A 23,851-nucleotide genomic window follows, 5' to 3' on the forward strand; every position below is an offset into this window, starting at 1 on the left:
CAGACAGAGAGAGGGGGAGAGAGAGAGAGATGGGACAAAACCCACTGGAACAGGGACTCCCTGTCTCTGCTGTTCTGGGGAGCACTTTGCAAGGGAGAGACAAATCCTCTCCCTGACCCTAATCCAACACTGCCTGGTTCAGGAGACATTTCTTTCAGGGGAATCCAGCTGGATCAGTCCTGGAATCTGAGCAGCTGGAGAAACACAGAACAGAGGAGGCACATTCTTCCGACAGTGGCCAATGCCAGCTACCCCAGAGGAAATGAACAGAATAGGTAATCCCTTCCACTCAAAGTCCCCTAGCATCTATGAGGCACTCCCAACTTTGCTGTCAAAGACCCACTCAAGCTCTTGGAGCTGGAAGCCCTTCCAGCGGCTGTGTTTGGGTCCCAAACACTCTGCTCATGTTCCTTTGAGTCGGAGCAGCAGAAACACCCTTCCTATGGCTCTGGGTCTCTAGGCCCACTTTCGGGATGTAGCTTTCATTCTAGTGCCTCCCTCTGAGAGTGAAGACTAATACACCAAGCACCAAGGCCCTGAGACTAGTTTCAGCTCAGCTCTTGCACACTCTCCACTTGATTCAGCACATTTCCCAAGCTCCCTCTTGGTTCACTCTTTTCAGAGTAGCAGCTGTGTTGGTCTGTATCCACAAAAAGAACAGGAGTACTTGTGGCACCTTAGAGACTACCAAATTTATTTGAGCATAAGCTTTCATGGAGTACAGCCCACTTCATCAGATGCATAGAATGGAACATATATTGAGGAGATATATCTATATCTATCTATCTATATATATACATACAGAGAACATGAAAAGGTGGGAGTTGTCTACCAACTCTAAGAGTCTAATTAATTAAGATGAGCTATTGTCAGTTTGATAAGACAGTTTGTCAAATCGGCAATCTTGATTATCACTACAAAATTAGTATGAATTAGTTCATACATTATAGTCCAATGTCAAAATATGCCATACCAGGGAGTCCAGGGAGTAATTGGAAATCTGATGAAGCTTAAGCAGGATTGAGGTAAAAAACATCATGTTACAAGAACCCTTTAGACAGTTCCTGGGATGAACAATATACTTTTGAAGTAAACTTCTATTTCCTAACTATCACCAGCAATTAACTACCTGGATTAAGATAAGGTAATTATCAATTGGACAGTTTGTAGATGATTGACCAGAAACTTCAAAGAGACATATAGACAATGATATTACTATACCTAAGATTTATCCAATAATATTTCCTTTTGATCTCTGAATTACCTGAATACACTCTTGTAGAAATTGTTGGCTTACATTGTTAAACTCTAACAAACTATAGGTAAAAATAAAGGTGGGAGTTGTCTACCAACTCTAAGAGTCTAATTAATTAAGATGAGCTATTGTCAGTTTGATAAGACAGTTTGTCAAATCGGCAATCTTGATTATCACTACAAAAGATTTTTTTTCTCCTGCTGACAATAGCTCATCTCAATTAATTAACCTCTTAGAGTTGGTAGGACAACTCCCACCTTTTCGTGTCTCTGTATGTATATATATCTCCTCAATATATGTTCCACTCTATGCATCCACAGTAGCCCACAAAAGCTTACACTTTGATTCACTCTGTTTCCAGTTTCTCTTTTTGGGGGATTCAGAGAAATGTTAGAAAGTATGCAAATGGTAGTCAGGGTCATTCCATGTGAGATAGGCAAGAGCTTTGAAATGTGGACTTGTATTGTTAAAGAATTGGAAGACGATAGTGACTGTGGCAGTCTATTTTTACTTCAAAAGTATATTGTTCATCCCAGGAACTGTCTAAAGGGTTCTTGTAACATGATGTTTTTTACCTCAATCCTACTTAAGCTTCATCAGATTTCCAATTACTCCCTGGACTCCCTGGTATGGCATATTTTGACATTGGACTATAATGTATGAACTAATTCTTAAAGAACGCTATGCAACTCTAAATTTCATCATCTCTATTATGAAATTGACTTAAGAACTCTAGAATATAAGAACAAAGGAATGGCCATACTGGGTCAGACCAAATGTCCATTTTGTTCAGTATCCTGTCTTCTGACTGTGGCCAGTACCAGATGCCCCAGAGGGAATGAATTGAACAGGTAATCATCAAGTGATCCATCCCTGTCACTCATTCCAAGCTTCTGGCAAACAGAAGTTAGGGACACCATCCCTACCCATCCTGGCTAACAGCCATTGATGGACCTATCCTCCATCAATGTATCTAGTTCTTTTTTGAACCCCATTAGAGACTTGGCCTTCACAATATCCCCTGGCAAGGAGATCTGCAGGTTGCCTGGAAAGAAATACTTCCTTTTGTTTGTTTTAAACCTCATGCCTATTTATTTCAGTTTGCGACCTCTAGTTCCTGTGTTATGAAAAGTAATAAACAACACTTGCTTATTTACTTTCTCTACACCAGTCATGATTTTATAGACCTCAGTCATATCTCCCCTTAGCCGTCTCTTGTCCAGGTTGAAAAGATCCAGTGAAGGACATAAATCCACACTGTGTAGAGGTCAAGCATAGGGGTTTATTACACACAGCGCTGTCGGAGTGTCACCTGGCTTATTAGGCTCAGAGACTCTGTCAATCAATTGATTACAATGTAATATATAGATTTACCATGGGCGGGGGAAAGTGATGGAGTAGGCAGTTCCACACCCCGGGATAGGTTTTGCAGGAAGACAAGATTAGCCAATGGTTAAAAAGGTTACATAATGTCTCCACCCATGGTCTCAAGTTAGCAAGTTAACATTTAATTAATACTTTGATAAAATGTTATTAATATTATATATATATCTCTATATATAGATATATAGATATATATATATATAGATATCTATCTATATATGTTGAATTCTGATTTAGGGTCCATAGGAATGGAGCAACTCCTTTGATTGTCCAACAGGTACATTCCTAGGGGTTAAAGCCAAGAAACAGTGAAAGGATATGGTAATACAGATTGTCTCCTTTATGTCTTAAGGCAGGGCATTGGTCCCTTGGAAGGGAGGTGGAAGGATGCCATATCATTATACTGACGTGCCAATTTTCATAAACTCAAGGTTGGATCTGTGGGAAGACTGTTTTCCCTTCAGGAGAAACACAATAGGAACAGGGATCCTTTGTTCAATTTGAAACATTGGATGAAACATAATTATTCAGTTATTGCTTCAACATCTGGCATTTCTATTGACCAAGCATATCTTAGCAAAGGCAATGTTGTCTTGTTTACCCCAGCTTTTCTCTTAGCTGATCACTATTTGCTAGGCCTCTGGTCTCCAGACCAAACTCTGGACTTTGGGTCTGGAAAAGAGCTGGCACAATCCATATACCAGGTTGTTATATAAAATGCACATGGATTTTAACCCTTCACCCAGTCTTACTAATTTGTCCTCATACAGAAGCCATTCCATATCCTTAATCATTCTTGTTGCCTCTTTCTGAACCTTTTCCAATTACAATATATCTTTTTCGAGATGAGGCGACTATATCTGCATGCTGTATTCAAAATGTGGGCGTACCATGGATTTATATACAGATTTATTACCTCTATTCATGGCTGTATGTAAAATGATCTTTTCACCAATACTCTGTCACTTTACTTTTCAATAAATCTTATTTTAGTTAATAAAAAATTGGCAGAAAGCGTGTATTTGGATAAGAGCTGAAATATTCATTGACCTGGGAGGTGATGTGTCCAATCCTTTGGGATTGGTAGAACTGTTTTATATGATGAACAAGATTTTCAATAGTCGTCATCATACTTGACTTGGCTGTCTGGTTGGAAGCCCAAGGCTGTGTGGCTTTAAGGAAAGGGTGTTTTAACTTCCGTGTAAATCATTGTGAAAGATTTTTTTTTGCTGGCTTGCCAAATCAAAGTATTGGAATAACCACCCATTTGGGAGATTGTCAGCCCCATTCTTTGAAGTTTGCCCTAAATGAGCAATCTCAGTTTGGGGTCCCCTGTCACCCTGGTCACAGGTTGCTAAAACAATCCCTCTACTTTAGGCAGCACAAGAGGTACCCATATCCAGATAAACACAATACAACACCTTCACACCATTCTCTACCTCAGTGATCATAAACATGTAAGAACGGCCATATTGGGTCACACCAAAGGTCCATCTAGCCCAGTATCCTGTCTTCCAACAGTGGCCAATGCCAGGTGCTAATCATCAAGTGATCAAATTCTCCATCACCCATTTGCAGCTTCTGGCAAACAAAGTTTGGGACATCACCCCTGCCTATCCTGGAAAATAGCCATTGATGGACCTATCATCCATGAATTTATCTAGTACTTTTTTGAACACTGTTATTGTATTGGACTTCAGAACATCTTCTGGCAAAGTGTTCCATGGGTTAACCTTGAGTTGTGTGAATCATTCCTTTGCTTTGTTTTAAACCAGTGGCCAATTAATTCCATTAATATATAAAAATATAAAAATATCATATTGCCTCTATATAAACCCATGGTATACCCACATATTTAATACTGCATGCAGATCTGGTAGCCCAACCTGAAGAAAGGTATATTAGAATAGGAAAAGTTACAGAAAAAGGCAACACAAATTATTAGGATTATGGAACAGCTTCCAAATGGAGAGAGATTAATAAGACTGTGTATTTTCAGCTTTAAAAAGAGAAGACTGGGTGGGGCAGGGTATGAGAGAAGTCTATACAAGCATGAATGGTGGGGAAAATTGAATAAGAAAATGTTATTTATTCCTTCAAATAATACAACAACTGGAGGTTTCCCAAGGAAATTAATAAGCAGCAGATTTAAACCAAACAAAAGGAAGTATTTCTTCACAGTCAACCAGGGGAACTCCTTGCCAGATGATGTAATGAGGGGCAAGACTATGGTCATGTCTACACTTACCTCCGGAGCTATCGATACACTGGGAGTCGATTTATCGCTTTTTGTGAAGACACGATAAATCGGCTGCCAAGTTCTCTCCCATCGACTCCGGTACTCCACCGGAGTGAAAAGCATAAGCGGAGTCGACAGGGGAGCAGCAGCAGTCAACCTACCGCAGGGAAGACACCGCGCTAAGTAGCTCTAAGGACATTTACTTCAGCTACACTATTTTCATAGCTGAAGTTGAGAAACTTACTCTGACTTTGCCACCCCCCAGTGTAGACCAGGCCTCAAAAAGGGTTCTGAAAAGAACTAGATAAGTTCATGCAGGATGGGTCAATCAGTGGCTATTTGACAGGATGGCCAGGGATGGTGTCCTTAGCCTCTGTTTACCAGAAGCTGGAATTAAATGATAGGATGGATCCCTTCATGATTACTGAAGGGTTAAAATCCATGTGCATTTTATATAACAACCTGGTATATGGATTGTGCCAGCTCTTTTCCAGACCCAAAGTCTAGAATTTGGTCAAGAGAACAGAGGCCTAGCAAATAGTGATCAGCTAAGAGAAAGCTGGGGTAAACAAAATAACATTGCCTTTGCTAAGATATGCTTCGTCAATAGAAATGCCAGATGTTGAAGCAATAAATGAATAATTATGTTTCATCCAATGTTTCAAAATTGAACAAGAATCCCTGTTCCTATTGTGTTAGTTTCTCCTGTAGGGAAACATTCTTCCCTCAAATCCAACCTTGAGTTTATGAAAATTGGCACATGTCAGTATAAAATATGGCATCCTTCCATCTCCCTTCCAAGGGACCAATCCTTGCCTTAAGACACACAGAAGACAATCTTTATTGCCATATACTTTCACTGTTTCTTTGCTTTAAACCCTAGAAATGTACCTGTTGGAAAATCAAGGGAGTTGCTCCATTCCTATGGACCCCAAATCAGAATTCAATATATATATTTTATACTAATAACATTTTATCAAAGTATTAATTAAATGTTAACTTGCTAATTTGAGACCATGGGCGGAGACGTTATGTAACCTTTTAACAATTGGCTAATGTGCTATCTTGTCTTGCTGCAAAACTTCCTACCCCGTCACTTTCCCCCGCCCATGGAAAATCTATATATTCCATTGTAATCAATTGATTGACAGTGTCTCTGAGCCTAATAAGCCAGGTGACACTCCGCCAGCTCTGTGTGTAATAAACTCCTATTCTTGACCTCTATATGGTGCGGATTTATGTCCTTCAATTACCTGTTCTGTTCATTCTCTCTGGGGCTCCTGGCATTGGCGACTATCAGAAGAGAGGATACTGGGCTAGACGGACCATTGGTGTTACCCAATATGGCTATTCTGATATTCTTATATAGACTCCAGATGTATCTGCCCCCTCCTGTAACCCACTAAGCCCCACTCCTCTCCCAGATCTGAGATAGAACTCAAGAGTCCTGATAGGGTCTCTCTCTCGCTCTACAAAATTAACAAAGTAAGAACACACATTAAAATTTTAAACCTTACCAGTGTCCCTTAAGTGATTTACCATAAGATGGCAGAACATGCATTACAGTTGAGTGGATCTGATGTTTCTTTAATTTTCTTTCTTTCATACAGTGTTCCTTTAAGTTAATTTCTAAGTTATCTGCCAAAATACTAGAGCTTTTAAGAGCCTAAGTAACCCCTGGAATCACAGTTAAACTTCCCTCCCCCCAAAAAACCCTGAAATGGCTCCCTTACGGCTGTGGAGGTCGGGGGGAGGGACATGGAGATGATCCAGCAAGTGACAAGGGGAGGGGAAGACAGGAGAGGATCGAGCGACAGGGAGGTCCTGTGGGGAAGAGGCAGGGCAGGGATGGGGCCTTCTTGGAAGGAGTGGCAAAGGGTGGGGCCTTGGCAGTCCAGTTAGAAGCAATAAGAAAGGTGGAAAATCAATAGGTTGTACATAGACCGATTCCCCAGTTTGTCACATTGACACAGCACAGTAAATTCAGTAAAGTGTTTAATGTCTCTTTGACAGCCCAGTCAGTGATTCAGGGAAGAGGGCCCAGAACCATGTCACCAGCCAGCTCTGCACAAAGCTCGATCTGAAAATCTGAGCAGCAGGAGGAAACTTTAGGTCCCTTTATGAGTAAATAGCCATAGCAACCTGTCCCGGATCTGTTTGGTCCTCACTCCATAGATGATGGGGTGTAACATGGGGGGCACCAGAAGGTACACGTTGGCAATGAGAATGAGGAAATACAGGGGCATAGTGTTACCAATCCGGTGCATGAGTGAGGAGAAGAGATCTGGAATGTAAAAGACTAAGATGGCACAGAGGTGGGAGCCGCAAGTCCCAAATGTCTTGAGCCGGGCGTCCTTTGTGGGCAGGCTGAAGATGGCCCTGAGGATCTTGATGTAGGACACAGCAATAAAAAATACATCCATACTGGGCACAAAGAATGTCACAGAGAGGCTGTAGTAACTACTGGCACGGAAGTCGGCGCAGGCCAGATTCACCACAGAGATATGCTTGCAGTACGTGTGGGGGATGATGTTGGTCTTGCAATATGGCCACTGACTCGCCAGCAAAGGATATGGCAGTACGAATAAGCAGCCACGCAGGACCACGGCCAGGCCAATCTTTGTCACCATGCGGTTTGTCAGTATGGTGGAATGTCTCAGGGGATCACAGATGGCCACATAGCGATCAAAAGCCATGGCCACGAAGATCCCTGATTCCATTGCTGCAAAGCAGTTAATGAAGTACAGTTGGGTGAGGCAGGCACTGAAATTGATCTCCCTGGAATTGAACCAGAAGATGCTCAGCATTTTGGGCAGGATGGACGTGGACAGGACCAGGTCGGTGACAGCCAGCATGCAGAGGAAATAGTACATGGGCTCATGGAGGCTCGGCTCCCTCTTCACAATGAACAGGATGGTGAAGTTCCCCAAGATAGCTATGATGTACATGGTGCAGAAGGGGATGGAGATCCAGAGGTGGGCTGCCTCCAGGCCAGGAATGCCCAGCAGGATGAAGGTAGAGGGGTTTGTGAAATCAGTTGTGTTGAAATCTGACATGGAGTAGGGGAGAAGGTGTCCAACTCTGAGGCAGAAGCGTGATTCCTGTATGTACTGTATCTTTTCTTGACTTACTGTATGTGCCCAGGCTCTAGGGTTATGGTCACAGTACCAAGGCCTGGATGGAAAGACAATGTTAATATGACACACTACACGAACTACTGAACGCTGTTGTCATGGGTGAAGCAGATTGGTGGCTCTTCACACACTTAAAAATGACATTTTTGTTATTCAGAGAAATGAATTATGAACAACTGACCTTACTAATGCCAATTCCATACATGATAGTGCTCCATTCATCAATAATTCTAACACATTGTGATGTGGGAAACCTTAATAGGCACCCACAGCAAACAGGATTGTGCATACTGGTTATCCCTCATTGTTCCTTAATGCAATGTAATCCAGGCTAGAGAATCCATGCTGTAGGGATTTCCAAATTAACATGGTTGCTAAAAATCTGAGAGTGGAAAATAACCAAACCTTTGTGTAGTCATGTGGCAGGGGAAACATCCCAGCAAGAAAACACCTCAGGGAAAAGACCTGGGCTTCACGGAAGCACCGGCTCATTCCCAGTAGTGGCCAAAAGAAAGACAATGTGCGGATGCCTAAGGAATGGGATGGATAATAACCTGATTTGGACATCTGCTCAGTTTTTGTCACCAAATCTCTATAAAAAATATAGCAGGTTAAAATGGGGTTTCTGATAGAGTCTATGAGAATGGGGGAGACTCCCCTAGTGCAACATACTGAAAATCTAGGACAGTTTAGTTTAGAGAAGCGAGAAACAAGGGGGCATATGATACAGGAGAGGAAAATAAAGATTGGGACTTTTACATTGAAATCGACAAAGAGAACAGTTCCCAAGCAATAATATCTATAGACACTTCATGTTTTAAAAGTGCTAATTCCCCTAAAATGAGGCAAATTATGAGTGAAATGGATTGGGGGGGGGAACTAGAGACAGAAAAATGGGAATGAAAATTGGGAATTCTTTAGAGGAATTCATTAGGCAGCTAAAAAAATATGATTTCACAGTGAAAAAAGTAGATAACTTTGGCTAAAAACCCGGTTCAGTGAGAAAGGGGAGGCAGCAACTCGGGTGGGGTGGGGGAGCAGGAAAAAGGAAATATATGTAGCAAGCAATACAAATTGGATGTTATGAAAATTGTAAAGGGTTGTTAAACAGATCAGGGAAAAATCAATGTTCCTCAGAGCTACATATCACAAATTAACACACTGCAATATCATTAGAGCATAGGTAAAATGGATATAAAGTGGCTAACTAACGGATCTCAGAAAGCAGTTGTCACTGGGTCATTGTCAGTGAATGGGGTGAGTGGGGTTCAGCAGGGATCAGTTCTAGGCCCAATGCTATTCAATATTTCCATCAATGATCTGGATAGAAATAGAAAATAATTGAGGAAAAAATCTGTGGACGCCACAAATATTGGCAGAATGGTCTTTTCAGGGTCCCTGCTTTCCGTAATAAAGTGCCTTTGTCTGTTTGTCGGGCCTGTATTCCTATTTCAGAGATTAACCTTGGATTTGACGGTATTAAAACATTTTGTTTGCATGGGTCCAGCTCACTAGATGCTTTTACCTCTGCACATGGCATTGGTGAAACTGACTGTGTCCATTCCTGGGATCCACATTTCAGAAAGGACGTTGAGAAATTGGAGAGGCTGAAGAAAAGAGCTACAAAAATGATTGGAGGCTGGGGGAAATGCTGGACAGGGAGAGACTTAATTTATGAAAAAGACAATCAAGCGGAGAATTTCATGGGGTTAAAACAATGGGCAATAATGGTCTCTTTAATATAGCAGAGAAGGCAGAGCAAGACCCAATGGCTGGAGGCTGAAGCCACAGACATTCTTGTTTGAAATAAGGGCCAAATCTTTAGCACTGAAGGTGATTAATCATTTGGACACACCACAAAGAGAAGTGCTGGATTCTCCAACTCCCCATATCTGCAGATCGAGACTGGATGCGATTCTGGAAGATCTGCTCGAGGCTTGACTAGACCTAATTGGCTACAGTGGCACTGCTGTAGCACATCAGTGTAGACAATACTTACACCAATGGAAGTGGTGCTTCCATCAGTGAGGGTAATCCACCTCCCCGAGAGGTGGTAGCTGGGGCAATGGAAGAATTCATCCATTGGCCTCATACTGTGTACACCAGGGTTAGGCTGATCTATCTACATCTCTCAGGGATGTGGGGTTTCTTGCTCTTCACTATGTTTCGTAAAAATAAAATGCAGTTGTGGGTTGCATTAGCATAGGCAGAGCATGCAAGTCACAGGAGGTGAGCACTGCTCTACTTGGCACTGTTTAGGCCTCAGCTGGAGCACGGTGTCCAGTTTGGGTCACCCATGTATAGGAAGGACGTAGAGAAACTGTAAAGGATCTAGAGGAGAGAGACAAAGATAACCCAAAGGATGGAATAAAAACAAAAACCATATGAGCAAAGGCCAAAGGAACTGGGTATGTTTAATTTGGGAAAGAGGAGACGATGGAGGGTCATGGCAGCCGTCTTCAGATACTTGAAAAGCTGCCATAGAAAAGGTGGAGAAAAGTTGTCCTCTCTTACCACAGCGGGCGGGACAACAGTGAATTGAGTTTAAACTACAGTATAGCAGACTAAAATGAGATCTCAGGAAAAAGTTCCTAACTGTGAGACGAGTAGGACAATGGAACAGATGTCTCGGGAGGTCATGGAAGCTTTTTTGCTGGAGGTTTTCCAAAGGAGGCTGTATAGGCATCTGTCCTGGATGGTTTAGACACAACAAATCCTGTACCTCAGCAGCGGGTTAGGCTAGATGACCTCTGCGATCCCTTCTCACCCTGTGTCTCGATGATTCCATGATATAAAATCCTAGTGTAGACCAGTTCTTAGTCACACACCAGTCTTCGAGCTCAATACAGGATAACTCTGTGAAATTTAGTGGTCTGTGTTATACAGGAGGTCAGACTGGATGATCTAATGATGCCTTTTAACCATAAACCCAATGAATCTATCAATAAAGAAAGTAGATCAGACATTTATATTTACGGTGTAACACACAAACAAGGGAACACTCAATTACATTGAAAGTCTGAACATTTAACACTGATAAAAGAAAATTGTTTACATAATCCATAATTGGTGTGGGGAACTCCTGGCCACAGACATTATAGGAGCAAAGAGCTTCGGTGAGTGGCATTCACAAATGGAGTGGCCATTGTAGTTGGTGCTTGTGGCACCAACTGTAGTTAAAGCTCACACATTCTATAAGGACAACTCTCTTTCAGTTATTTATAAGTTTGCCAAACTTCAAGCATTTAGACTCTAATTTTCCATGCCTGATGTCAGTTTCCAGCTCAATTGTTTTCTGAAAGTTTGAGGTATAACAGTTCACCGGAATTGGAGAATTAGGTTAGGAGACAAGATGTCATGGCCATGTTGAAAAATTCTTATAATTATTCCATGGAGGAGCCTTGGCACCTCCATGATTTCCAGCTAGACCAGATAGACCAGATAGAAAGTGCTGAAAATCAGGACAAATGTGGGGGATGGTAGGTGCCTATATTAGGAAAAAATCCCTGAATATCGAGACTGCCCCCCAAAATTCGGGACATCTAGTTACACTATTTCCAGCACATAAAAATCAGATTACAGTGCCCCCAGAATCCACAAATTCAAGAAGAGGAGGTGACAATCTCTGTGCATTAACACACAGCTGGCTCCTGAGATCTATACTCAGTTCTGACTCCAAGGGGAGCTTTCATCATTGGGGACTGAGGATAGTATGGTTCATGACCTCAGAATTTGGCCTTGTCTTGTAATTCTAGTAACACCTTTCACCCTGAGGGATCCAATGTGCCACTGAAAGGCAGCCACCTCAAGTCTGGCATCCACCAGTGAGCCTGAGGGCCCAGCAAGGTGCGACATTTTGCCCTCTAATACTAGAGAAAACTCCATCTCTGTGGCAGTGGCCATGGAAAGTTTAATGGATTTGAAGAGTGGAAAGGACCACAGACTTATTCTGTATCCCATCATACACATGTTACACTGGGTTTGTCGAGCAGGTGAGCTCCTGAGCAAGAGATGGGTACCTGTGAATTGTGAGATGGAAGCGTCTTCCCTGGGAATCCCCCTCAGGTAGCCGTGTTCCACACCTCTCTCACCCCAGCATCTGCAGCAGCATCCCACACAGAGAGACAACACGGGGATGTGCACCATTTATAATATAGCTCTATGTAATCCCAGTGGGGTTCGCTCAGCCTCTAGGCGATTAGCAGCATCTGGATGTAAACAGGCTGGAGACAAGGCTGTCTTTGCATTTGTGCTATTCTTCCAGCTTTAGAAGTAAACAGTAATTAAGGGACCTCCCCAAAGGGAGATGAGAACTCTGGGGCTCTCCACTGTGTCAGAGAGGAATTGGCTGTTCTGTGTATTTTTGTATATTTTAAAATTGTACTTGATTACAAAGAAAACAAGGGATAATGCCTAGATCTCCATAGGGTCTGATACCCTGTAAATGCCCAGGATGTATGGGTACATAGTAGGCAGACAGATCTGGAGTCAAAAGACTGAAGAGAGACACGTACACTTTCAGGAGGCAGATGGGGCTGTTGCTAAGGGATCAGAGATCAGTAATTCTCATCAGTAACTATCATCAGACTGTGCAGTATATTTCATGGAAGGATCTTGAAAACACCAAGGAAAGAAAAGTCACTATGAACATATCCCCATTATACAGATAGGTAAACTGAGGGAATGAGTGGCAAGATGACAGACAGAAGCCAGGAGTCCTGATTTCCCTGCCGTAACCACGGTCTCTCCATCACACCAAGGGGGAAATGGATTCCCGCTCTGGCAGGGGCTGTTCGTTGGGTGGGATGCAGGGGAAAGGCTGGAAGAGGGAGCCTGAGCCTTCGCCATCCTCTCAAGGTGAATCTGAGGTTTCCAGAACTAGCTGGAATTTGTGAGCTCCCTGGTCCTGGAAATTGTCAACTCTGGGACTCCACTTCCGCTCCCACTCACTTCCACTAAAAGAATGTTCCTCTGGGTGGAGTACAGCCGGGGGGCCGTCTTGGGAACAGAGGCCTCACCCTCTCCACAAAGCTACCCTGGAACAAGAGGGTGGGGAGCGCTATAGACAGGCTAGAAACTGGTTTCGTGTTTGCACTGGATTTGTTCTCTCCCTCTCGGTTCATTTCCTCCCAGTCTAATGTTCCAGGCTGAGTCAGACTTTCCAGGACTGCCCCACTGGAGGGAGCTTGGATTCCCTAGCTGAACTCTCTGCCTGCTCGTCTGGCTAATCAGGATATTTCTCTGGTGCGGAGCACCTGGGTTTTTAAGCCCTGGAATGAGACTGATCAAATTCTCCTGTCCAAGCTGAACAGAGGTGCCGTGTCCACCTGTATTCAAGTTACTAAGACTCTGTAGCTGGCCAGCATGGTTTGACCTTCCTCTGTAGCTAAAGGCAAAGAGGTGATGAGGCTAGGCCCTGATTTGACTGGATTATTTTGTTTATAATTTATGATCATTATTTGTATTGTGGACGCCTCCAGAGTCCCCACTCCTTGACAGTTAGGAGCACAGCATGTGTTCGGGGGAACTAGATTTCGGTTAGTGGCAGAGGTGAAAGTAAGCCGGTACGATCTGGTACGGCATACCGGCAAGAGCCAGTATGCCGTGCCAGACCGGACTGGCTTCCGTGACGGTGATTTAAAGGGCCCAGGGCTCCTGCCATTGGGGGGAGCCCCAGGCCCTTTGAATGCCCGCCGGAGCTCCAGCAGCTGGGCTTGGGCAGGGATTTAAAGGGCCGGTGCTCCTGCTGCTGCCGCTGGTAGCTCCGGGGTTATTTAAAGGCCCTGGGGCTCCCAGCCACAGCCGGAGAGCCAGGGCCTCTAAATCTTGAAAGGCTCCGCCTCTTCCGGTTGAAGCCCCGCCTCTTCTGGTTTAGGCCACATGCCCGCTCAGGACTCCGGCATACCAGTAAGTCCTTTAAGTTACTTTCACCCCTGGTTAGTGAGAACAGGCCATCAAGTGGTGACATCACCAGACACACAGCTAGGAGCGCGTGGCTCTCCGTTAGCTTTTGTAACCCTGATTTAGTTCTAATCACGTCTCCCGCCTTCGAGTGCAGACTGAGCCTCCTTATAAATTCCTATGGCAACCCCTGGTATGGGAGGGGAGACCAGAGGAGAGGGCAGAGGTAACAGGGCTGTGGTATAGAAATGAAGGCGCCATCCTGGAGATGGAACAACTGAAAGCCTCCAAGGAGTTAAACTCTCGGGTAACGCAGCAGGCTCCAGGAAGAGATTCAGGCAGTTTTTAAATGTAGCTATGCAAGCAGCTGGGTTTGGTGAGAAAGAAACCAGGAGAAAATACAGTCTTCTTAAACAATGCAGAACTTGAGGCAGTGGCCTTTTTTTCTAGCATGCAGCTCAGGCTTTGTCTACACTAGCAGGTTTGTCACTAAAATTGTGTTGGATGGGGTATGGAAAAACTCCCCCGTGTCTAAGAAAAGGGCCATTGTGGACAGCATTTTATCAGCGGAACATGCTTATTTGGGGTGGTTTAATTATGGCAGCAAGAGAGCTCTACATGGCAGACCTTACATCGGAGTAGCTGCAACGGTACAGCTGTGCCACTCTAAGGTGTGTAGTGTGGACATAGCCTCAGTCAGGCAGAGGGAGGAGGTTATTACACACTTTTTCAGAAATTAGAAGAGCCTTGAGTACTGCAAAAGAGAAAAACATTCAAAGGTTAAAAGTTTCACCTCAGAAGAGAAAAGTAAGGTGAGTCCGTTGAAGAATTCCTAACAAATGGAAGCAGGGGAAAGGTCCTGATCCTGTGGGAAACTTTCCAGGTTTCTACGCTACCCCGGTGGAATTGGCTACTGAAAGGATCTGAGACTTCGCTCCCACTCCCTTTACGTACAGTCTTGGATGACCCTGAGGACTCCCCTTCCACTCTCTTATGTGGCAGAGTCTTCATAACTCCGACATAGCTGGGCCCAGGATTCCTTGGGGGGGCTCAACAACTAACCTTGTCATGGTCCATTAGGACAAGGGTTAGGGTGCTCTGGGGTGCTCTCTCCACTAAGGAGACTTCTCTGAGCCACTCCAGATGTGTATTCCAATGCTTTTTTGCCTCTGTCTTCATGAACAAGGCATAGGCGAGGCCTCATCTGGAGTACTGTGTTCAGTTTTGGGCCCCACACTACAAGAAGGATGTGGAAAAATTGGAAAGAGTCCAGTGGAGGGAAACAAAAATGATTAGGGAGTTGGGGCACATGACTTATAAGGAGAGGCTGAGGGAACTGACAGCTAATTACTAAGTTAACTGCCAAAAAACTAGAGTTTTCAAGAGCCTAAGTATCCCTGGAATCACGGTTAAAGTTGCCACCCCCACCAAAATCTGAAATGGTTACCTTGGAGCTGAGGGTTGGGGGAGGTAGGTGGAAATAATCTAATTATTGACAGGGGGAGGGAAGGAGAGAGGAGCGAGTCCTCTGGGGAAGAGGTAAAGCATGGGCGGAGCCTGGGCAGAAGAGGTGGGGCTTGGGGGGCCCAGTTACCAGAAATTAGAAAGGTGGCAACCTAGTGAATGGTACATTGACCAACTCTCCAGTTTGTAATGCTGACACAGCACAATGAGGTAAGGAAAGGATTTAATATGTCTTTGACTGTCCAGAAAGTGATTCACGAAAGAGGGCCCAGAACCATGTCACCAGCTGGCTCTGCACGGAGCTCACTCTGAAAGCCAGAGAAGCAGGAGGAAATTGTAGGTCCCTTTTTGAGTAAATAGCAGTACAAGACTCTCCCAGATTTGTTTAGTCCTCACACCATAGATGATGGGGTGTAGCACGGGGGGCACCACAAGGTATACGTTGGCAATGAGAATGTGGAAATGTAGGGGCACTTTGTGGCCAAACCTGTGTGTGAGGAAGGAGAATAGAGCTGGGATGTAAGAGGCTAATATGACAAAGAGGTGGGAGCCGCAGGTCACAGAAGTCTTGACCCGGGCGTCCTTTGTGGGCAGGCTGAAGATGGCCCTGAGGATCTGGATATAGGACACAGCAATAAAAAACACATCCAGACCAATAACCAAGAATGCCAAAAAGAGTCCATAGTAACTACTGACTTAGATGTTGGCAGAGGCCAGTTTCACCATGGCTATGTGATCACAGTACGAGTGGGGGATCATGTTGGTTCTGCAATATGGCCAATGCCTGGCCAGGAAGAGAGAAGGCTATACAAGTGTGACACCGCGCAGCACCATGGCCAGGCAGATCTTGGCCACCATGGTGTTGGTCAGGTTGGTGGAATGTCTCAGGGGATCACAGATGGCCATGTAGCTATCAAAAGCCATGGCCACGAAGATCCCAGGCTCCGTAACTAAGAAGCAGTCAAAGAAGTATATCTGGGTGAGGCAGGCACCAAAATCTATCTCCCTGGAATTGAATCAGAAGATGCTCAGCATTTTTGGCAGGATGGACGTGGACAGGACCAGGTCACTGACTGCCAGCATACAGAGGACATAGTACATGGGCCTATGGAGGTTCGGATCTATCTTCACAATGAACAGGATGGTGAAGTTTCCAAAGACAGCTATGGCATATATGGTGCAGAAGGGGATATATATCCACACATGGGCTGCCTCCAGGCCAGGAATGCCCTGCAAGATGAAAGTGGAGGGGTTGATGAAGTCAGTTGTGTTGGAATCTAACATGGAGTATGCGGGAAGGTGTCCAAATCTAAGGAAGAATGCTGTATCCTGCATATACTGTACGTTCCCCTGACGTCCTGTATGTACCCAGAGTCTAGGGTGATGGGTCCAGTACGAATGTCTGGATGGAGAGACAATGTTAACTTGAGACACCAGTCCACACAAGAGATCCACTTCCTGGACACTACAGTTCAAATAAGTGATGGTCACATAATCACCACCCTATACCGGAAACCTACTGACCGCTATACGTACCTACATGCCTCCAGCTTCAATCCAAGACACATCACATGATCCTTGTCTACAGCCAAGCCCTAAGATACAAACGAATTTGCTCCAACTCTTCAGACAGAGACAAACACCTACAAGACCTTTATCAAGCATTCTTAAAACTACAATACCCATCTGGGGAAGTGAGGAAACAGATTGACAGAGCAAGACGGGTACCCAGCAATCACCTACTACAGGACAAGCCCAACAAGAACAATAACAGAACACCACTGGCCATCACATACAGCCCCCAGCTAAAACCTCTCCAATGCATTATCCACGATCTACAACCTATCCTGGAAAATGATCCCTCACTCTCACAAACCTTGGGAGGCAGGCCAGTCCTCGCTTACAGACAACCCCCCAACCTGAAGCAAATACTCACCAGCAACTACACACCACACCACAGAAACACCAACCCAGGAACCAATCCCTGTAGCAAATGTCATTGCCTACTCTGTCCCCATATCTACTCTGGTGACACCATCAGAGGACCCAACCACATCAGCCACACCATCAAGGGCTCATTCACCTGCACATCTACTAATGTTATATATGCCATCATGTGCCAGCAATGCCCCTCTGCCATGTACATTGGCAAACCGGACAGTCCCTCCGCAAAACAATAAATGGACAAAAATCGGACATCAGGAATGGTAACATACAAAAGCCAGTAAGTGAACACTTCAATCTCCCTTGTCATTCTATTACAGATTTAAAAGTCACTATCATTGAACAAAAAAATTTTAGAAACAGACTTCAAAGAGAAACAGCAGAATTAAAATTCATTTGCAAATTTAACACCATTAATCTGGGCTTGAATAGGGACTGGGAGTGGCTGGCTCAATACAGAAGCAGCTTTTCCTCTCCTGGAATTGACTCCTCCTCATCTACTATTGGGAGTGGACTACATCCACTCTGATTGAATTGGCCCTGCCAACACTGGTTCTCCACTTGCGAAGTAACTCCCTTCTCTCCATTTGTCAGTATATAATGCCTGCATCTGTAGCTTTCACTCTATGCATCTGAAGAAGTGAGGTTTTTACCCATGAAAGCTTATGCCCAAATAAATCTGTTAGTCTTTAAAGTGTCACCAGACTCCTTTTTGTTTTTGAGACACTACATTCACTACTGGAGGCAGTTCTCATGGCGGAAGCAGATTAGTCGCTCTTCACACACTGAAAAATGACATTTTCATTATTCAGAGAAATGAACATAAGAACATAAGAAAGGCCGTACCGGGTCAGACCAAAGGTCCATCTAGCCCAGTATCCTGTCTACCGACAGTGGCCAATCCCAGGTGCCCCAGAGGGAGTGAACCTTACAGGCAATGATCAAGTGATCTCTTTCCTGCCATGCATCTCCACCCTCTGACAGACAGAGGGTAGGGACACCATTCCTTACCTGTCCTGGCTAATAGCCATTAACGGACTTAACCACCATGAATTTATCCAGTTCTCTTTTAAACTCTGTTATAGTCCTAGCCTTCACAACCTCCTCAGGCAAGGAGTTCCACAAGTTGACTGTGCACTGCGTGAAGAAGAACTTCCTTTTATTTGTTTTAAAATTGCTGCCTATTAATTTGATTTGATAACCCCTAGTTCTTGTATTATCGGAACAAGTAAATAACTTTTCCTTATCCACTTTCTTCACATCACTCATGATTTTATATTCCTCTATCATATCCCCCCTTAGTCTCCTCTTTTCCAAGCTGAACAGTCCTAGCCTCTTTAATCTCTCCTCCTATCGGACCCGTTCCAAACCCCTAATCATTTTAGTTGCCCTTTTCTGAACCTTTTCTAGTGCCAGTATATCTTTTTTTGAGATGAGGAGACCACATCTGTACGCAGTATTCGAGATGAGGGTCTACCATCGATTTATATAAGGGCAATAATATATTCTCAGTCTTATTCTCTATCCCCTTTTTAATGATTCCTAACATCCTGTTTGCTTTTTTGACCGCCTCTGCACACTGCGTGGACATTTTTGGAGAACTATCCACGATGACTCCAAGATCTTTTTCCTGACTTGTAGCTAAATTAGCCCCCATCATATTGTACATATAGTTACGGTTATTTTTTCCAATGTGCATTACTTTACATTTATCCACATTAAATTTCATTTGCCATTTTGTTGCCCAATCACTTAGTTTTGTGAGATCTTTTTGAAGTTCTTCACAGTCTGCTTTGGTCTTAACTATCTTGAGGAGTTTAGTATCATCTGCAAACTTTGCCACCTCACTGTTTACCCTTTTCTCCAGATCATTTATACATAAGCTGAATAGGAATGGTCCGAGGACTGACCCTTGGGGAACACCACTAGTTAACCCTCTGCAGTCTGAGAATTTACCATTAATTCCTACCCTTTGTTTATTCAATTCTTACTCCAAGGTGAGTTTTACCTTAGTGGGGCCTGAACAAACTACTGGCCACAGCCTCAGAATTTGGACTTGTATTGTACATCTACTCAAACCTTTCATCCTGAAAGATCCTCTGTGACACGAAATTCAGCCACCTTGGGGCTGGAGGCCATCATCTGGAGCGGGCAGAGGTGCACATAAAAGAGTGACATTTTGGCCCATGATACTGGAGGAAACCCAGCACCTCTGCAAGGGCCATGGGAAGTTTAATGGCTGTGCACAGCGGAAAGGACAACAGACATATTCTGTATGTCATCACACCCGCATTGCACTGGGTTTGTCGAGCAGGTGAGCTCCTGAGCAAGAGATGGGTACCTGTGAATTCTGAGGTGGAAGTGTCCTCCCTTGGAATCCCCCCCAGGTAGCCGTGACCCACACCTCTCTCAGCCCAGCATTTGCAGCAGCATCCAACCAAAAGAGCTGATACAGCGGTGTACACTTTTTATATTATAGCTCTGTGCAGTCCCAGTGGGGTTCGCTCGGCCTCTAGTGGAAAAATGAGCATCTGAAAGTAAACACGCTGGAGACGAGCCTGTCTGTGCTTCTTTGTTCTTTATCCAACTTTAGGGATTCTGTGCTGAATCAGAGAGGAATTGGCTGCTCCATGTAGTTGTGTATTTTAAAAATATAGTTGATTAGTAAGAAAACTAGGGATAATGCCTAAGTCTCCATAGGGCCCGATAACTGCCCAGGATGGCTGGGTAGATAGTAGGCAGATAAATATGGATAAAGATGCCTGAGGGGAGAAATGAACACTATCTGCAGAGATACGGATTTCTCAGTAAAGGATCAGAAATCAGTAATTCTCATATGTAATTATCATCATCTTGTGTAGCACCTTTCATTGAAGGATCTTCAAAACACATATCAAAGGAAAGTCACTATGAACATATCCCAATTATACTGATAGGTAAACTGAGGCACAGTGAGAGGTGACTTGGCCAAGGTCACACAGTGAATGACAGAAAGAATTGAGTGGTCATGTCTTCCCTGCTGTAACCATGGTCTCTCCATCAGTAAATGAGTGCATGACAAGAGGGAAAAGGAATCAGGTTTAGCAGAACCTGTTCATTGGATGGGTGTGACGGAGTTCCCCATGCTGCAGCCTGGAACTGGGGTACCGCCAAGTCCTCTGGCATACCAGTCTGGGCCGCCTCTCACACTGTGAGGCTGTAACAAGCTGCAATCCTCTCCAGGTTTTGCACTTACACAGCTAAACACAGACAGGGGCACACACAGCTGCAGTTATATGAATGGTTTCACTAGCCACACATGAACCAAAAACAATAGAGAGGCTCCAGATGGTTCCCCACGGCTCCCAAACCTAGGACCCCATAGTTGAACCATCTTGCCCTTGGCAGAAGCCTGACCAGTGTAAGTTAATTACCCAGTCTGCTCCTTCCTCAGTGTGGAGAAGACAATGCATCCGCCTCTGTTCCTGATTTCTCTTCTACATTTCAAAAAACACACTGTTTTAGGTAAAGAAAAATATAAATCAGATTTATTAACTATAGAAAGATAGATTGTAAGTAATTATAAGTAATAGTGTACAGATCAAAGTTGGTTACCTAAAAAATAAACAAAATTGCAATCTACATTTCTATACACTAGACAGGATTTGAATCAAGTCATCTGTCACTCTGATGGTACCCACTCCCCTCCAGGAGCTGAGATAGAACCCAGGAGTGCTTACGAGATCTCTCTCTGCAGATATTGTAACAAAGTAAGAACACATTAAAATTTCAAATCTAACCAGTGTCCTTTAAATGACTTGCCACAAGATGCCAGAACCTGTTAGTATTAGAACTGACTGGGTCTACGATTTATTTAATTTTCTTTCTTTTATATAGGGTCTAGATACAGTGCTCCTCTCTGCTAATTGCTAAGTTATCTGCCAAAAAAAACCTAGAGATCTCAAGAGCCTAAGTAGCCCCTGGAAACATGGCTAAAGTTGCCACCCCTACCAAAATCTGAAATGGCTCCTTTGTAGCTGTGGACGGGGAGGGATGTGTGTCAACAAAGGACAAGGACAAAGGACGAGAACAAAGAACAAAGAGTGTGTGTGTGTGTGTGTGTGTGTGTGTGTGTGTGTGTTGCTTCTGCCTAGCCAAATGGGTTTGTTGGTATAATGGGAATAAGTAAAAACAGTTAAAAATATTACTGGGCATGGTGGGAGTATAATATATGAATGCATGCTTTAAGATTGCCTCAACTCTTATCTCAAGGCAAGACCAAGCAACCAGTTGGGAGGGGACTGCAAGAATTGGGGGGAAGGTATAAAACACTAAAAGGGTGAAGAAATGCCTGTCCCTGACCATAGCACAACCTCATTCTTTACCCCTCCAATGGGACCCAAAAGAGGTGGGACAAAGACCTTAGATTCAAGACTCCACAAAACAGAACATGACTATAAATTGTAAGGGGTGGTACTGAGGGTGTGAATTTCCAGAATAACTATGCCTGCTAAGGAGGGGGGCAGATGGGACACTGGGAAACAAGGCTCTAAGGCATCAGTGTTGCTGGAAACTAACCTCAATAAACATCTCATTGCCTGCACCTCAGACTTCTGGTCTTCTGCTTTCTGTCTGCATGACAAGAACCAGAGGAGAGGGTGAAGGGAAAGCCCTCCAACAGTGAAAGGGGGAGGGAAGGAGAGGAGTGAGATCTTGGGGGAAGAGGCAGAGCAGGTTGGAGCTTTGGCAGAAGAGGTGAGGAAAGGGGCAGGGCTTAGGGGGCCCAGTTACCAGCAATTAGATTGATGGCAACCCAAAGAGCTATATATAGACGTGGGTTTTAGCCCAAGAAAGCTTATGCTCAAATAAATTTGTTAGTCTCTAAGGTGCCACAAGTACTCCTGTTCTTTTTGCAGATACAGACTAACACGGCTGCTACTCTGAAATATATAGTCCTGTTTCCCATTTTGTCACACTGACACAGCACAGTAAGATCAGGAAAGAATTTAATGTCTTTTTCACCGTCCAGTAAGTGATTCAGGGAAGAGGGCCCAACACATGCTATACTGACCCCCTGAATTGTCCCTCTCACTTTCCTTTTTCAGGAGTGTCACCTGTGCTTTCTGTTTCTCCGACCTCAGCCTCACACACATTACTGAACGAACAGACATTTTGCTATAATATCTGGAGAGCCATTTGTCCCGTAAGTCATCATCAATATCCTCATGGCAAGTCCCAAAGGAATGTAGCCTCCTTGCAAACCTAGCGCTGCCTAGATCTATCTCTGGGAAGGTGTTTAAGGTGGTCTGGCTGTATATTCACACAGTGGCAGTACTGAAGCTTTTGTCACCCATGTGATTGCTGGCTGTGTAATGGCATTTCTCTATATGTCCAATTCAGAATTTGCTGATCTTTCACTCTAGTGATGTGTCCCCAGCAAGAAAACTGCCAAAACTGACCCAGGACTGATGGGGGCAGTTGCTGTGTTCAGCTTTCAAAATCCTCACTCCTGATCTTGTGCTGCCTATTGATACAGAGCAGCTTCTGGAGACCAGGAGCACTGAAAACGTCAGCCCAGAGTTCCTTGGCCTTCCTCAGACATGCCCCCCCTCCCGCCCATATTGCTCCCATCCATGGGAGTACCCATTGTTCTATAGATCTGCAGTGTTGCAGGAAACCTGCTGACATGACATCTCCACAAAGGCTGTGGAAGGCAACAGGGCAGCAGCTGCTGCTGTACGAGAGCCCACATCTTTTGAGCAGCCTCCAGCCCTGTCTATGAAATTGCCACCTGCCCAGAAATCCCTCCAGACAGGTTAATACTGAGCTGGTTGCAGTTTGCAGCTGCAGGCTGCTTGCTGGTCATGGCCAGGGACTTCATTTTACCTGGATTAATAACCAGACTAATGGGCACTGCTTCTTGCCCAGCCAGATCAGCTCTCAGATGTAGCGATTCTCAGTGCTACACCTGCCATTGCCACTGAACTCTATAGAGTGGCATCCCTTTAGTGTTTGAAACTGGCACCTAGGGTGGGTGTCACACACTGTATCTCAGGGGAACACCCTGCACCCCCATGTTCATCCTTATAATATGATTGTGTGGTATCCAATAGAAAGTTTGTCATGTCGGGTGTTGTTGGAAGGCTCATGATGCACTGAGCATTGTTGTTATAGTAATGTTATAGATTGTAATTTCATGTATATAGTTATGAGGCTGAAAATTTGTCCTCATAGCTTAAAATGAGCCCAGGCAAAAACTCTCCATGAGCAGAGCGGAAGTTCACACCTCATCAGGGCATGTATGGGACAAACCCAGCCCAGCCTCACAGGAACAAAGGACACTGAACTAGGCAGCAACAAAGGATCTCTTGGACTCTCAAGTGAGTCACCCCCCTTCCCTTGGTCTGTTTGGGACTATGATGAGGTAATGATCACCTGACTCTGAAGGGGGGTGGGGCAAAGCCAAGAGAGAAGAAAGAACATGACAAAAGGGAGAGACATTTGCCCTGCTCTCTCTCTTCCACCTACATCTACAGGCACCACACCAAGTGA

General features: G+C 44.3%; 1 protein-coding gene across 1 annotated transcript; it reads right to left on the reverse strand.

Moving 5' to 3' along the window:
- Positions 1–6,985: 6,985 nt before the first annotated feature.
- LOC128833796 (olfactory receptor 52M1-like) lies at positions 6,986–7,978 on the reverse strand. The gene has a single exon (XM_054021948.1). The coding sequence runs from the start codon at positions 7,931–7,933 to the stop codon at positions 6,986–6,988; it is 948 nt and encodes a 315-aa protein (XP_053877923.1). The 5' UTR covers positions 7,934–7,978.
- Positions 7,979–23,851: the final 15,873 nt, after the last annotated feature.

This window comes from Malaclemys terrapin, chromosome 1 (genome assembly GCF_027887155.1).
Source record: "Malaclemys terrapin pileata isolate rMalTer1 chromosome 1, rMalTer1.hap1, whole genome shotgun sequence".
Lineage (NCBI taxonomy): Eukaryota > Metazoa > Chordata > Testudines > Emydidae > Malaclemys > Malaclemys terrapin.